This window comes from Scomber scombrus, chromosome 19 (genome assembly GCF_963691925.1).
Source record: "Scomber scombrus chromosome 19, fScoSco1.1, whole genome shotgun sequence".
Classification (NCBI taxonomy): Eukaryota; Metazoa; Chordata; class Actinopteri; order Scombriformes; family Scombridae; genus Scomber; species Scomber scombrus.
Window position 1 is genome coordinate 27,263,916 of NC_084988.1, and position 16,709 is coordinate 27,280,624.

The following is a 16,709-nucleotide window of genomic DNA, read 5'->3' on the forward strand; positions in this document are numbered from 1 at the left end:
AGGTATAATTAAATCTGGATTACCAGCAGGCAAAGAGGGCACCTGCTCCACAGCCCCAGACCATCAGGGTCCACAAAGGTACCAAGTTCACTGTGTGGCATTCGTTTGGTTAATTGATTAATACTAACGTTAAGGCAAAGTGCTTTTAGGTGACTGCATTGTTACCTAATCTAGAGGCCCTGTCTTACAGATGGCCTCTCTAAGGTACTAAAGTATGTTGACGACAACAACAACAACTACTACTCCCACTACTACTACTGCTACTACAACTGCAACTGCTGCTACTAGTACTAATTAAATCATACCCACCACACACAGAATAAACCAATGTCAATAGTTGAGCAGATAGTACCCTGTCAAAATCTTGAAAAGCCAGCAGAAGTAAGTTCTTTATGACACATTATCAGATGTTTTATAAAGAACCCCCGCCCCCCCACCCCCCCACCCCCCCACACACACATACGTAAGCGTACTTAATCTTGAATACTTGGAATATTTCACTGGATATCAAGTTCAATGCTGCCTTTTCTAAGATACATGTGCATTTAATTAGCTTGTAAGAAAACATTTGTAACCACAGGGAGTTGACTAGGGTTAATACATACAAGGATACAACAGTGATTTGGCTGCAATGACAGTTTAGATTAGGGGCTGTGAAGCTATACAATATATATTTATATCCAAGTGTCTGAGTTCCGACAGAATGTAAGATGTTAAAGTCTCCCTACTGTCAGAAATTCATCTTGTTCCTTCAGTTGAATATTTAAGATTCATTGTTCAGATCTTGATGCTAAGAAACTGTTTTCACAATCATCTTGCTGAAGTTTCAAAGTTTTTCTGTTGCTCATCTTAAATCTCAGTTTAAAATGTGTATTTATTTGTGATGTGACTAGTGTGGAACCAGTTGTGATGATTGTCACATTGAGATTAAAACCTCTTTTGCAAGCGAGACCTGACCAAGACAGGGTCAGTTAGCAGCATCAACAACAGAATAACAAAATATGAAGTGTGAAAATGTAAAGCACAAAATACAAATCATAACAACATAATAAATAGGCACATCTCAATTGTTCAATTAAAACCACTGTCTGTGACAACGTCTTGTATCCTACTATTTTAGAGTTTAAAAGAAACAGCTAGGATCAGAATAAACTTTATAAGCCAAGTATGTTCACACAAACAAGGAGTGACGTTGATGAAATGTTTATATTTATTTATTTTTTATTTTTTATTTAAGTTAATTTATATCAGGGACCAACTTGTGAAAACCAGAACCACAAATCATTGGTCTCGTGTAATTGTCACGGTTGCCTCAGGAGGAGTTGTATACGTCACCACCACACCAGCAGGTGGCACTGTGCGCCTCTGCACTGAAGGCGCACTTCCGTTTCCTGCCCATAGCAGAGTGAGATCTTCAGAGAGCAGACATCTCTTCACTACTACACACCAACATGTCGGGGCTTCTGAGGACCATCGCTAGCCGCGCTGCCCCTGTCCTGCGGGGACAGAGCGTCATCCAGCGGGCTCATCTCACCACTGGTCCCGCTAAAGACCCCGTCGGGCCTGCTGTAAGTCCAGCTCGTTATCACGTTCATGCTAAGTGAAAGGCTAGCTAGCAGCTGAGCCGTCCTTGGCTGACGAGGTCAAACCTGCGCCTGTTAAATAATGTTAAACACTCATGTGGAGTTATACGAGCTAACTTATTTAGTTACATAAATGTGTTTACATCAACTTATATCTGTGTAAATCTCACACAGCTGATGTAACGTTATATTTTCATAGTAGTTGTAAAGCACACATTACTTAACCACGGTGGGCCGAAGCTAATTGTAGCTAGCTGTATATCTTACCGCTTTTTGTTCTGTATGTTCAACGATCAAACGACACTGTGTCATGATGTCATTTTAAAACACTGGCGCGTTAACATTGTTAGGATGTGACCTTAGTCATGTTCTTATGTCATGATGTCCACCTCACTGCAGTAGGACGTGTGTTAAACAAGGTTATGTTACCCAGTACACACACTTCTGAGCCTTTTCTAATAGAAGTGAACTGAGTACATTATAATGGCTGATTCTCCTTTGCTGATATGTACGTCAACAGTCAATAATTGGTTAATCATTAGTTATTGACACAAAACATGTTTTCTCAGATAAAGTTTTACTTAAACAGTTAGAATCATGTAAAGCATTAATTAATGCAACATAAATCATTTAAACAGGGATGCTAATAATGCAACAAGGCTGTCTCTCAAAACTGGTCTTTTTAACCACTCAAAGCAGTTTGACACTACATGTCACATTCACCCATTCACACACATTCACACACATTCATACACTGATGACAGGAGCTACCACACAGGGTGCCAATCAGTACAGAGCTAACATTCACTCACACATTCATACACCATAGGCGCAGCCACCGGGAGTAATTTGGGGTTAAGTATCTTGCCCAAGGACACATGGACATGTGGACTGGAGGAGTCGGGAATCAGACCACCGATCTTTCAATTGGTGGACGACCTGCTCTACCTCCTGAGCCCGCGGCCACCAATGTAAAATAGTTTTTTGTAGACCAACAAAGCAGATCATACCTCAATTTCCAAATTTTTCAATGAGACATCTTTTGGTTGGAGATCCATCTGGTTTTGTTGGAATGTATCAGCTGGTGAGCTGTGACAGTCTGTCTGCAGTGCACCACCAGCTTCAGGCTGTAGAAATGACCTTGTGCATAAAGCTAGGTATTTATCATTAATGGCCAAATATAGAGTGTGAGCTAAGCATGGAACATGATGTCAGTTAGCAGGAGTGGGATTGTTAGCTGCCATGATATTTGGTGCATTGTCATATCAGTTATTAACATGTTACTAATTATTCATGACAATACATTCAGTGCAGCATTTTTACCTTCAAGTCTCAAGCGGAGTTGAGTCAGCGCACACACAGATTTAGGATTCACGACTATAATTTGTGATTAAAGAATGTCCCAAATAGGGCTGCAGCTATTGATTATTTCTGTAATCGATTATTTCATCCAGTAATCGAATAAATTATTTTGCCTTATTAAATAGAAATAGTAAAAATGAGAAAAAGGACAAAAAAGACTCGGAAAATGAACAATCCATTGGGTTTTATTCCTGGACATTCCTTTTTAAAATCAAGACTAAACCTATTTATAGCATGTAGTGCATTTAACTTCAGTACCAGCTGAAACAAATACATGAACTTATTTACTTTTAGTGTGACTGCTTTACATTTTTGCATCATTAGGCTACCATACAAATGAAGTGCACTAGATTCCCTCTCTCCTCCTACCTCAGGCTTTCAGTGTAGAGACCTGAGGTCAACCTGCTCCTCTCCTACATCTGACTGTGAGATCTCAGCAGGTAGAAGCTGTTAGTTCACTAACTAGAACAACAAGGTTAATGATCCGCATGGTGACGTTAGAAAAATAAGACTAGATGCCGCACACGCTTTCTAGTTAGTAACCTGCTCCGCCACTTATCGAGTGACGTGATGTGCACCATACACCATAATGATGAATTATACGAAGCATCGATTCGAAAAATTGCCTAAATAATTTTAAGTAATCGAGTTATTCGAGTAATCGTTTCAGCCCTAGTCCCAAATGTTTTAGGACTTGTGGTCACCCTGGTCTAACACTCAGTTCTGGTCAGCTGACAGTAACTGCTCTTTCTTTTTGTAACATGTTCAGTGTGGTTAGTAATTGTACCTGTTGTTGAGTTGATGCTGTAGCCTGTTTCACTGTAGCTCCACCATCAACCTTAAAGCAGAGCTTGTGATTATTCCCTCTGCACACACATCACACAGCCTCTCAGAACTAACACACACCTCATAGTTTTCTACTGTGGAATGTATCCCCACACTGGACTGTGTTCTGTCCTCTTCATCCTGCCTCACCATCTCTGTCTGTCCCACTCCTCCACCCGAGTCACACAGGTGAATGACGCCCTCTTGTGGTATAACAATAAATATAGACATTGTCAGTTAATCCATTTTTTATTTAGTAAAATTCTGAACAGCAATTAATGGATGAATCATTAATATCCTTAACAAGTATTCTATGCTGCAGTACAGAGCATGTTCAAAGTGAATATAGTTAAAGATAATGAGTTATTAGTGTATTATCTGCTATAGGTCAGTGGATTTATAGATAATGTAGATGTCACAGGAAACAAGATGTAACAGAGGTTCCTGATCAGATTTGTGGACATTTTAGTCAACATTTCTTCAATAATGAATCAATACATCAGTTTCATATGTGTTGGTATGGCAGCAGTATCTTACATGGTTCACAGTAGTTCTGTACTCACAGCAGGTCACATGATGACCCCTGAGTCAGCTGACTCAGCACATCATCTCCTGGCTTTCTTCCAGTCCGGCTCCAAAGAAGGCTGTGATATACTGTCACACATACTTAACCACCACCCCACCCCCACCCCCAATATCTATGTTCTTTACCTGAGTGTAGCTTCACTCAGCACGTGTCTTCTCGTCAGCTGTCTCCATTTGCTGCAGATAGACTGTAGACCTTTGAGCTCAGGTCAGACATGAACTTCCATGTTCAGACTGGGGGATAGTTTCACCTATAGGACTGGATGATATGGACAGAATCATGTATCATGATATTTTTCACCAAATACCTCCATATTGATATTTTGACAATATTGTAGGGATGACTGTTTACACAATGAGATTTGTGATAAATAATCATCAGTAATGTGGATATAATGACTAAGTGGATAAAGGCAGATAATAGAACAGTGTGTTAAACTCAGAAAATACATTTTTAAAAGCAGGAAAAGACTTATTACATATTCAAAATCTAAGACAATATCTATAAAATATCATGATATCAATATAATAATGATTTATTGCCACGCCTTAGTTTGAGAAACAGTAAGAAGAACAATGAGTTTAGTTTACATTCAGGTCTCTGTAAATGTGCTTATTTAAGAACTGTGGTGAAGATGTGCACAGGAGCAGAGTTAGGCTCACCCATTGTGAAAAAAAGCTAATTGAGATCATTTTGACTCATATTGCATTTGTGATATTAGAATGTGAATGATCATTTTGACATAACATTTCCATTCACATTGAAAAACATATTAAAATGATTACAATAATGATGTCAGATGTTTTTCTTCAGTCTCTAGATCATCTCTGCAGCACCACAATACTTATTTAAAATGGTATAGTGACACATTTCACCTTTAACAAATATTCCACCTCCTGTGATTTGATCATTGCAGTCTGCTATGCTGTGATTTAGATAACATGTTGAACTCTAGAACAGAGCGTAACAAGCACGTGTTTTACTGGATAGACATTCACAACTGTAGATGTATCAGTGTGGGGAGAGGAGGCAGAGTTCAACTTTTTGACAAACTGCAATAAAAAGATGTGTGATCTCCTGATATAAGCATATATTTGACATTTGGAGCAGCAGTGTAAACACATGTAAACCTGAAGCTCACTGTGTGGATGCTGATTGGCTGTCAGGTGTCAGCTGACTGACTGCTCTGTCTCTCTCTGTGTTATCCAGGTGAATTGCATCGGATTGGCCATGTTCTCTCTGGCAATCCTGGGACCATCTGGATGGATCCTGGCCCACCTGGAGGACTACAAGAAGAAAGCATAAAGTGGACATTTTAACAGTCTAAAACCTGGTGAATCCAGCCCCCCCCCGTCTCCAGAGATAACCTGGGACCATCATCGTCATGTTCCACGCCTGACAAGAAGGAGGAACAAGTTTTACAATTCACTCTTCTACCTCTCCGTTATTTCCACTCCAGATTCCAGCAAGCAACGTTTCCAACACTTTGACTCTTAAGAATACAGTGAAAATTGAATTGTGCATCTTCCCCCATACGGAGTATGTTACAAGATTAAATTTTAAAACAACTATGTTGCTCGTCACGTGTGTTTTGTCTCCCTATAAAATCATTTTTAATGGAGAACCTAATTCAGAAGCTGCAGGTAAACCACACACTCTGAATAAAGACAGCAGCAGTGAAGATGATTCTTAAGAAATCACAATATGAAGGTATTCCATTATCTAAGTCCACAGTACAGACCAACAGCAACATTTACTGATGGATATCAAAATAAAAGAACAATGCAGAACTGCTTTAAACATACATACATATTAATAGATGTTTTAACCCTTACATACTGTTCATATTCTGACTGATAATTCGTCTCAAATTCACATTCATCAGTCATTCATCATTTAATTTTCCTCTGAAATGTAGCATAGTTAAGTTGAAATAAAATTCAAAAATAAAATAAATTTGGAAATACTTATGTATAGCTACATGATTACTTACAAATTGTACTTTATTTTTCACTGCTTCTCATCAGAACAAGATATAACACTTAGGTAAAGGTGCTAAGAGCTCTATTATATTTTAGTAATGGTTGTAGTTGAGGTGTTTTCAGATTCAGTCATGTTGAGCTGTACTCTGATGATAGAAATGAATCAGGTCTGACATGAAGGTATATCTCTCATTAATGCCTCTAAGGTGGCTATTGTGGACAATTTAGCCAATCAGTGAGCAGAACTGTTATAATGAAATATTACATTCTCATCACTCCTGTTGATGTCCTGCTCCCCTCACCTACACTTATAATATTAATATTAAAGATATTTTATTCATCCTGAAGGAAATGCAGGCATCCAGTAGCTTATATGAGGCACACACACACACATACAAATGCAAAAAAACACTCACAGAAGACAATTGTGGGATGCTTACAGATTAAAGGAAGTATACATAGTGGAAGCGGTGTAGTAGGATGCTGTGGTAGGAGACAATGTGTAACATGGTTGTAGTACAACAAGTGATTAGTGTATCTGATACAGAATACAAATACACAACATAACAACGCAAGCATGTTAACAGCAATAGAAAAATACCAACTCCTTATTACCTTGTAAACCAATACTAGAATTAAGAGATTAAAAAAAACAGGTCAAAAATTAGGACAATACAGTCAGTCAAGGTCCAAAAATAAGAAGTTCAGTGTGTGCGTATGGGGCTAATATAGCCAGTAAAAGAAAAAAAGGGTGTGTAGAGGCTGGCATGATGTGGTGATGTGGGGGCAGAGTAAGACAGACTTGTCATCCCCAAAACCCAAAGAAAGTACAAAAAGGAGTAAAAAACAAAACAAAACATGCTAGTGAGACAGAGCTAGTAAAAAGACATTGGCACTGGGAGTTGGGAGAATCAGCCTAAATGAGTAAAAACCATTGACCGTAAATAAAGATGGTTGATGCGTCTTCATTTACTGCTGCTGTGCAAAAGTATACAAAATATACAAGCTTCATGAATATCATTCAAAAAGCCAATCAGTGATCTGCAGCTACTCAGAAATATAAATATAAAGTGATTTGTGTATGTTTGAAAGTCCTTAGGCTCTAGGATTGCAGTTTCGTGCTGAGGAGGTGTTCAGTCTCCAACGTTCAGTGTTGTGATGTGTCCAACAACAGCAGAGGGAAGGCTGTCCCATGTTGTTACAGCACAGTGAAGAAAGCTTCTGTCAATACATTTACCCTGGAGACAGATCAGGCATCATATCAATTAGTGTATGTCTGTATTTATACTATTATACTAACATTTATATTCATTTCTTCAAGTGTGTCAGAGTCTATCTGTGAAAGTGTTTGGGCCGTCCTCTCTTGGTTATCCAGGACTGTATATGAGATCAGATGTGGGGCAGTAGAACAGGACCTGGGTGCATGCATGGAGGTAAAGGCTGCAGGAAGGTGCCAGGTTCTGTCTCAGAGGGTTGTAACTTCAGCAGGAGATCATCTGCTAACTAAATGATGAAAATCAAACCATTGTAGTGACTTTTCATTTTGGCGGGTTTCAATTATGTCATTTTGGTCTATCCTGGAAAAGCAAATGTTTCAGTTTTGAAACCAAACTAAGCACTTAGGTAACACTTTTGAAACATATGTTTAAGAAATGAACATTTATTCACAAAAAGAATCACCTGCCTTTAGGTTTTACATGTTCCATGGTTTAACAGTTACAGCTTTTAGATCAAATGTGCCATAGGATCATATTACTTCTGAAAATCCAGTTTATCTTCTGATTCTGATGTAGAACACAGGGCCCAGGTCTATGTCCAAATGCTCAGCTGATGGCACAACTGAGATAGCCGTCTCTCTAATATTGGCCTCTATGCACTGATCCAGCTAAGATAACTCTGCAGTGTTCAGCATCTCTGTTTTGTGCTTGGCAATATATTTTTTTGCCTCAGATTTGAGATTAAACCTTGTTTTTCATCATTCACTGAATGAATTACAGCATCCCATACATCATGTTCCTGTTACTATATGACAGCTCATTTAGTGTTTCAACCCATTAGGACAATGGGATTCATCATAATAAGAACAGTGAACAACAGTTCTGTGGTTTAACATCACATCATGGAGTGTAAAATATCACACGCCTGGACACTCTTTGGAGGCCAAAATAACATATGTTGCAAATATAAATTGTGAATTGAATATGAATTGTATTCAAGCAAACAGCTTTACTTTTTTGTATAGGCTGAACATAAATCAGTGTGTATGGATATGCACACATGAACATATACTTAAAACATCTGAACAATGCACTATGGGAAATATTGGAACTTACCTGCCAACATCCCTGTTTTGTTTTATAATTAGTTTTTCAAAAAACCTTAATACTTATAAAAAAGAACCCCTCATGAATCTGATGTACTTTTCTTTGAACCTTTCCTAATTTAGAAACAACATAAGATATTTGTGAATGAGGTTCAGTGACAGTCATAAAAAGTGACATTAGTTTTTTTTCTCTCTACAAATATCATTGTCAGGATGTTATTATTCATTTTATGAAATGTACAAATTAAAATGTTATGATCGTTATTTTAGTTTACTTTGGCTTACACGAACTTCCATATGATTCCATCCTGAGTCAGCTGACTGGTGGTGGATCATGTGACAGACCTGAATTCTTGCTACATCTCTTCTGACAAATAGCGAAATTTAAACAGGTGAAAACACGTTATTATTATTACACTACGATGTTCATGTTAAATACTAACTGTTAGTTTCAGATTAACGGAGGGAGATTAATCGACTAGTCAGCAGTTCATCGACACTGAACTAAACTTGTATTCATCGTTGCTAACGTTAGCCGCTGCTCACCAAACTCTATAGAAAAATCAGACAATCGAGCAGCTTTTCTTACCAACACTGGGCTGAAACAATTACCAACAGATGTATGATGAAAACGCTCGTATGAGTCATTTAAGAACATTAGTGGTGTTCATACATTTAGTTGTACGTCATCGTTCCTCTTATGAACCAAATGTCCTAGAGGTGCAGATGTGTTTAACGTGTCATGAATAATGACATCATGTAACACTCATTTAACTTACAATTAAAATACCCTCATCTGAATGAATGTACTGTTTAAATATGAAACCAAAGTTAACATCATGGCTGTCGGTTGATTTGTAAAGTTTTTATATTTCATTTTTCTATGGATGTTTTGTTTTGACGCAGCAGTGTGTGTGTGTGTGTGTGTGTGTGTGTGTGTGTGTGTGTGTGTGTGTGTGTGTGTGTGTGTGTGTGTGTGTGTGTGTGTGCAGCTATATTTATTATCTGTATCATCACTACCATCATCTCTAATAGCTGTGTGATTGTCACGTGACCGCCTCACTTCACCCAGTCCTTTGCTTTAGAAATATACTGTTCAGGTCACATTTCACCCCTTTTGACATGTGACAACAGTAAAAAAAAAAAAATAAATAAATAAAAAAAAAAGGACATTTGATGACTTTTTCTAAAGTGGCCCAGAATGCACAAAAATGAAAATATGTTTAGAATGTTATACCTTTGTATAAGTGCCCAAGTCATGTCTGATTTATTCTAGGTATATTTTTGGTAGAAGAATTAAGAATTGATTCACTCAACTTTTTCTAAGATCCTCTTTTATCTTTGAGCTAGTGAAGTGAGAGTCCAGGTGAAATCACAAGATGTACAATATGGTGTTAAAGTCAAGTCTAAAGTCAACAGATTCTTAACTGGAGTCTGTGTTTCTAGTTTTGTGACTCATGTCCACAACTCTGCTCTCCAGGACTCTTAATCATCACATGACAAATTACAGTTTTACTGGATGAAATATTTGCAGGTTTGTGACCAAACAGAATGCTACATCTATGGTAACTTACTATTAAAGAACGTAGTGGATGAGGAGTAAAATGTTATAATTTTATATAGGTGCTACTTATTATTGTCCATTGAGGCTGTTCTGGGTCAAATTTGAGCCGTATCTATTGACATGTGTTTTAATGAAATGAATAGTTAATAGTTTTAATAAGATAGTAGTTATGAGGATTTCTTTTTATGATGTATATTTTCATGTCTTAGGTAAAATAGGACATGATATTGTGTGATACTGTTTTTGGTGTAAAAGCTAAAAAATACACTCTCTCTGCTCTCTGAAACATGAATCAAGGTTTAATCACATTTATTGATCAGTCAGATCAACTATTGATGCTTTCTAAACACATCTGTGCTTCAAAATGTGGTATAAACACTTTTTATGAGTGTATATACTGTTAGGGTGTAGAATATGAACAGTATATAAGGGTTAAAAATGTATTTTTACATAAGGTTCTCTGAAACTTATCTATTATCTAATAAAATGACACATGTTGTTGCTGTTTTCTTATTGCAGTATGGTGCAGTATGGTACTTATGGTGCAGTATGGTACTTATGATGCAGTATTTTTCTCACACTTCTATTCAGTGAAATCTGCCGCTCACAGTCTTTGTGTTTCTGTAGTGAAGCTGACACAATGAGGCTGGTGATTCTGGACGACTATGAGCTGGCCAGTGAGTGGGCAGCCAAATACATCCGCAACAGAATCATCCAGTTCCAGCCGTCTGCTGACAGATACTTCACTCTGGGGCTTCCTACAGGTGAGCACCAACACTGCTCTGACAATGGATCAACAACTCATGTCACTTTTTTTCAACACTGACTTTAATGTAATGTTAATGTGTCTCATCTATTTTAGGGAGTACTCCATATGGCTGTTACCAGAAGTTAATTGAATACTACAGAAATGGAGACATTTCATTTAAGTATGTGAAAACCTTCAACATGGATGAATATGTAGGTGAGTTAAAGGCTGACCAACTAAACTCAACTTTTCTAAATAGACTGATCCCTATGCGGTGATGGTGCATTAGTTATAGATTTATTCTTGCCTATTATAAAAACCTTTTTATATTTAATTTAAACTTGAGAATTAAACACAGTAATCAGCATTGGAGTGTCTTTAAAGAGTTGGCATTAAAGATGTCACCTTACATCCTCTTACAGTGTTAGATATTGCCAGTCTTATGTTGTGCAATGCATTCTAAGTCTTTGGATAACTGCAGTCATGTACTGTTTGGGAAAAGTAATGGAAGACAAAGAAACTGCATCTGACTTCGGTCACGCTGCATGAGATGGTCTAATAAAACTGCTATACTGTAAATCAGTTCTGAGGCATGTCAGATTGGTGTGAATGACGGGTGAATCATAGTATCACATACACAAGCAGATCAATGTGACATCATTAACTTGTATCATCATCTGTGCCACTGCCATGTTCTGAAAATGCAGCAAAATGCTTTGGCCAAAAAAGCTATACTGTTTTTATTTCAGTATATACAGTACATACAGGAGGACTCACACTACCAATAACAGGCAGGCAAGTACTCCTGACTTGGCACATGAATTATCTGTGGAAACTGGTGAAGGAAAAATGATTATGCTAATTATGACCAGGCCAAGTATGTCCCAGAACTTGAATCCGACAGAACACCTTTTTTAAATATTTTTAACAAGAAAGCTAGAGCAACAAAACCCATCCATGTGTGAAAGACAGAACATCTCTCCACAGATAAAGACTGGTCTCATCCTTACCCAGGAGGATCACATCTGTCATCACAGATAGTTGGACACAATGAATATTGTTCTTAAATATGAACGTTTCCTTACAGACTTTTCAGTCTGAGAATAAGTCAGGACACAATACATCGGTCCTCTCAGCACTTTGGAGTTTGGATTCATTGACACCTCAGCTAACTGTGTGGGTCTGCAGGTCTACCTCGTGCCCACCCAGAGAGCTACCACTCCTACATGTGGAACAACTTCTTCAAGCACATCGACATCGATCCGGCCAACGCTCACATCCTGGATGGAAATGCAGAGGACCTGGAAGCGGAGTGTCAGGCCTACGAGCAGAAGATCACGGAGGCTGGAGGGATCCAGCTGTTCGTAGGAGGTCAGGAACAAGAGTCGGGATGTCCTCATCAGTCACACAGTCTGGTGCAGATGTCTCAGGTGTGATATAAAGCTTTTTGTTTAGCTCACTCTCTGTCCTGTCCTCGTTGTCTGCCTGCAGGTATCGGTCCCGATGGTCACATAGCCTTCAACGAGCCAGGTTCCAGCCTTGTTTCTAGGACCAGAGTGAAGACCCTGGCTAAAGACACCATCGTGGCCAACGCTCGATTCTTCGGCAACAACCTGTCCAAGGTTCCTACCATGGCTCTGACTGTGGGAGTAGGAACTGTCATGGATGCCAAAGAGGTCAGAAGAGTGGAAATTCATTTATCCTCCATCATCCTGCTATAAAATGATCTTAATTCAAGTATTTAAAGATATGGGTATGGACAGTAGGGACATGTCCCCCATAAAAATATTAAGAGACTTGATTGTCCCGCCAATATTTTTACCAAATCTCAAATAATCTAGCAGCTTTAAATCCATTTCATGTTAACAGTAAGCTATGCAGGGCTGCCAGCTTTGTGTGTTTACTGCAAACATGAAGAAACAGAGAGCAGGATGTGGGTGATGCTCCACCTGATAACCTAGCAACCCTCAACTTTGCTGTTTATAGGCAGCTCAGCAGTAGTTGAGTCAATGAGGTGGAGAATATGAAGCAGTTCTAGTTTAAACATCCCAAAAGTCATAGAAGTGAAAATGACTTCACCGAACAAGACTCAGATCATTTGACTTTACATTTATTTTCAGGCATTACGTGGTGTTAGATATTTGATTGTTTAGACATGCTGTCTAATGAATCAACTTCATACTGTTGATGCAAATTCCTCCCAAAAGCAAATGAAGACATCTGCCCCTTTTCAAAGAAGAACATAAAGTGTCAATAACAGTTCATAAGAATGTTCTGTAATCAGTCTAAGCATTCATCTTTAAATGAGTGGGGGACATATTTACCATTAAATTGAATCTCTCCCCTTTTAACATGTTTGGATCCAGAGCAGTATTTATCTGTGTCACTGACACACATGTCTGGGTTCATTGTATTACATATATCCAGTCAGCAGCACAGAACACAGACAGGTGAGCTCTGATGTCACAGTGAAAGATTTAGTCATTTGTTTTGGAGTACAATGAAAAATATTTTTATTTATTTAGTTTTTGAGTTGATTTTAAAGTCATGTGAAACTCTGTCATTGTGTCACTCAAGTCTACAAAGTGAAAAAAAGACAGAATCTTTAAACCTGGCAGATTATCTATTTGAAGAATAGAAGTTCTTTTCCTTCTTTCCTGGATAAACCCTAACCCTAACCCTGTCTCATACTCCTCCTTTCCCTCAGGTGATGATCCTCATCACTGGAGCACACAAAGCCTTTGCTCTATATAAAGCCATAGAGGATGGAGTGAACCACATGTGGACAGTGTCAGCCTTCCAGCAGCACCCACGCACCATCTTTGTCTGTGATGAGGATGCTACCCTGGAGCTACGAGTCAAAACTGTCAAATACTTTAAAGGTACCAAGAACAGCAGCACAGTGGCTGGTTTATGGGGATACTGCTCAGCCACACTGTCAACAAGTTCAAACCTGGTCCAATTACAACATTTCTAAATTCAGGTTTAATGATAATTCTGTATCATCACATGTAGAACAATCATTTTGTGCAGCTCCAGAATGGGATTGATTGATTGATTGAGATTTTTTATTATGGTGTCATGCATATGAATGTGGCCAGCCTACATGGGCTTACAAGAAACCACAAATCCATACATATCAGGGTTAAAGTACAGTGTACGCCTTTTCAAATAACAAAGACCAACAAGATTAAAGTATTAAATAAGGTAATGGAAGCTTCCTTCATAATCAGATCATCATTAAACAGCATAAATAATCAATGGAGATACGAAAAGCAGAACAATTCATATTTTCCTCATCAGTTATTAATAAAAGTGTGATTCATCCTTAATGAAGCTGTCAGAGAGTGTATTCCAACCACTAGTTAATGGTCCAGGAGAACAATTTCTAGAATATGAGAAAATACAATATGTGTTTTTTGATTTTTTGGACATTTGCATATACAAAAATATTTATCAGCTGCATTAAAACTTTAAAAACATGATGCATTTTATTTCCATTTGTGTATACTGTGGGTCACATTAGGAAAAGTATAGATAATAGAAAATATATTTTACGGCTTTCAAATGGGAAAAAAAGGGTCAAATTTGACCCTGAACAGTATGTAAGAGTTAACAGACGTTCCATTTTTTGCTCGTCAGAATGTCAAAATATTTCAGGATTCAATGGAGCCATTTGTTGGAACATTAACTCTCTTAAATAATCAGAATGTGGACAGTACAAAAGAAAGTGGCTCTCACTTTCCACTTCACCAAGATCACATAGCTCACACTATCTGTTTTCCTCCTGGATTAGTTAGTTAGTTAGATGATTCATCGTAAATTAATTACAAGATTAAATGTGCATCAAAAAATAAGACCTGCTTCTAAACAATACACATTTTAAAATATTCAACAACTGGTTTTGTATGTTTTATGAGGGAAGGAAAGTGTACATGCTGTTTTACTCTCTTCTCTATCATCGTAGGTTTAATGCATGTCCATAATAAACTGGTGGACCCAGTGCTCAGCATCAAGGACCAGTAACACAGAGAGGACCACCATGGAAGACAGACTATGACACAGTTCATGACCTCCAGTCTCACTTCTCTGGTCTCTGAGCAGCAGGACCACAGACTGCCTGCAGGCTCTGTGGAATCAGACTGTTACAGTTCATTAATGAGTGCAAAATGATCAGGCGTTGTGCATTTTAGATGTAATCATGGAACAGATGCACTGTGGAGGTCGGGGTCTTTGTTTAGCAATTTAAAGGGATAGTACCTGTTTACTTTTTATAATCACAGCTGGTGTTCTCTTCATTTGTGTTCAGTATGAGAACTTTGAGGATTTAAAGTCATGACGGTAAAGCTTTCATGGTTTGTTCAGAGTGAAACCAGAATGACTGTTCTGTGAATCAAACAGCACGATATGTACTTAATGACTTTTCTTTATATTCTTAATGTTTGCGTTGTTCTTTCACTAATGATTCAGTGACTGGTAGAGGAAACATACATGTCATCCTGCAACTGTTAAATAGTGTAAAGATCAGATTCATTTCCATCTTTTGTTTTTTGATGACAACATTCCTTCCTCTGTTTTGATGTATTCTAACATGACTCCTCTTTGTTATCAGGTTGTTACAGTTCTAACTTCTAAGTCAGTGGTTTTGCACATGTACTGTAGTTTGTAACTCTGTGTTTTCTAAAGACAGTAAAACATTTGCTAAGAATGATTTTCTCCATTCTTGTCTTTAATGAATCACATATTTGAAGGTAAAGGGGATATTAACAATAACGCTGCGTTGTAATGCAGTTCCATTGTTCTCCACAGTGTGGCAGTCATTCATTAGCTCTGGAACCAAGAATAACAGTCATGGGATGGAATGTAAAAAGAAATACTGCACATGGGACAAACATTGGACCACAGAAGCATGTTGGTCAGTGAATCTTTATCTTTAGTGCAAACACAACATCATCTACAGCTGATTAGAGTTTAATAAAGAGATTTTATAACCGCACACATGAACTCAGAACAGTTCCACTGTCACCACAGCTCTGCCTGTTGGATTTTGGAGGAGTAGAGGCAGTCATGTGACGTAGCATTCAACCAAACTTAAATGTGTGGCCATAGTTAACATGTTTATTCATTTTATTCTTCCAGACATTTGTCAGTGACATGAGGTAGCCTAGTATTTAGTAATATTCAGGGTTGGGTAATATAATGAATATATTAGCTATCTGTGACTGCCTCACTATGACCAATTAACTCATTTTTGTCTGAATAAAATCTCTTTACATTGCTGGCTCATCAGCATCATGAGTGCCAAAGATAATTAACCTCTAACAGCTCAATTTGTTCACCATCAATAGTTGCAATCAGTAATACATGGCTGGATTAATTGATAGCCTGAGCCTGCACAATGTCCTACACAGTATGAAACAGCTCACCTGCAGCTCCACTGTGACTCTGATCTGATGTGTGATCTATTTAAAAGCTGTAATGCAGCGTTTTAGAGCTGGATTGTAGACGTGACACCACGCTGCTCCTGTGTAAGATTCATCTCTTAAACTAGCATCTTACCACAAAGTGTTCCTGAAGCCAGTGATGGCATACTCTCACCTCTGCAGTGCCTTTCAAAATATAACATCTAAAGAGTTCAAAGTCAGAAGATATTTTAAGCATGGATACTTATTAAGGAAGCTGCAGATAAAAACAACAGCTCACCTGCAGCTCCACTCAGGAACAATTCATTTCTTG

The 16,709-nt window shown here is 38.1% G+C and overlaps 2 protein-coding genes across 3 annotated transcripts; both read left to right on the forward strand.

The window, feature by feature from the left end:
• The first annotated feature begins 1,406 nt into the window (after positions 1 to 1,406).
• LOC134000607 (cytochrome c oxidase subunit 8B, mitochondrial-like) lies at positions 1,407 to 5,936 on the forward strand. The gene is made up of 2 exons (XM_062439999.1): positions 1,407 to 1,568; positions 5,566 to 5,936. The coding sequence occupies exons 1-2, from the start codon at positions 1,452 to 1,454 to the stop codon at positions 5,659 to 5,661; spliced, it is 213 nt and encodes a 70-aa protein (XP_062295983.1). The 5' UTR covers positions 1,407 to 1,451; the 3' UTR covers positions 5,662 to 5,936.
• A 3,057-nt stretch (positions 5,937 to 8,993) lies between these two features.
• LOC134000606 (glucosamine-6-phosphate isomerase 2) lies at positions 8,994 to 15,675 on the forward strand. Of its 2 annotated transcripts, none has more exons than XM_062439997.1 (7): positions 8,994 to 9,053; positions 10,858 to 10,989; positions 11,088 to 11,189; positions 12,162 to 12,344; positions 12,465 to 12,649; positions 13,681 to 13,855; positions 14,941 to 15,675. In XM_062439997.1, the coding sequence occupies exons 2-7, from the start codon at positions 10,866 to 10,868 to the stop codon at positions 14,997 to 14,999; spliced, it is 828 nt and encodes a 275-aa protein (XP_062295981.1). In that variant the 5' UTR covers positions 8,994 to 9,053; positions 10,858 to 10,865; the 3' UTR covers positions 15,000 to 15,675. The 2 variants fall into 2 exon arrangements, with proteins under 2 accessions (XP_062295981.1, XP_062295982.1); XM_062439998.1 differs by having other exon boundaries at positions 9,000 to 9,053; positions 10,853 to 10,989.
• Positions 15,676 to 16,709: the final 1,034 nt, after the last annotated feature.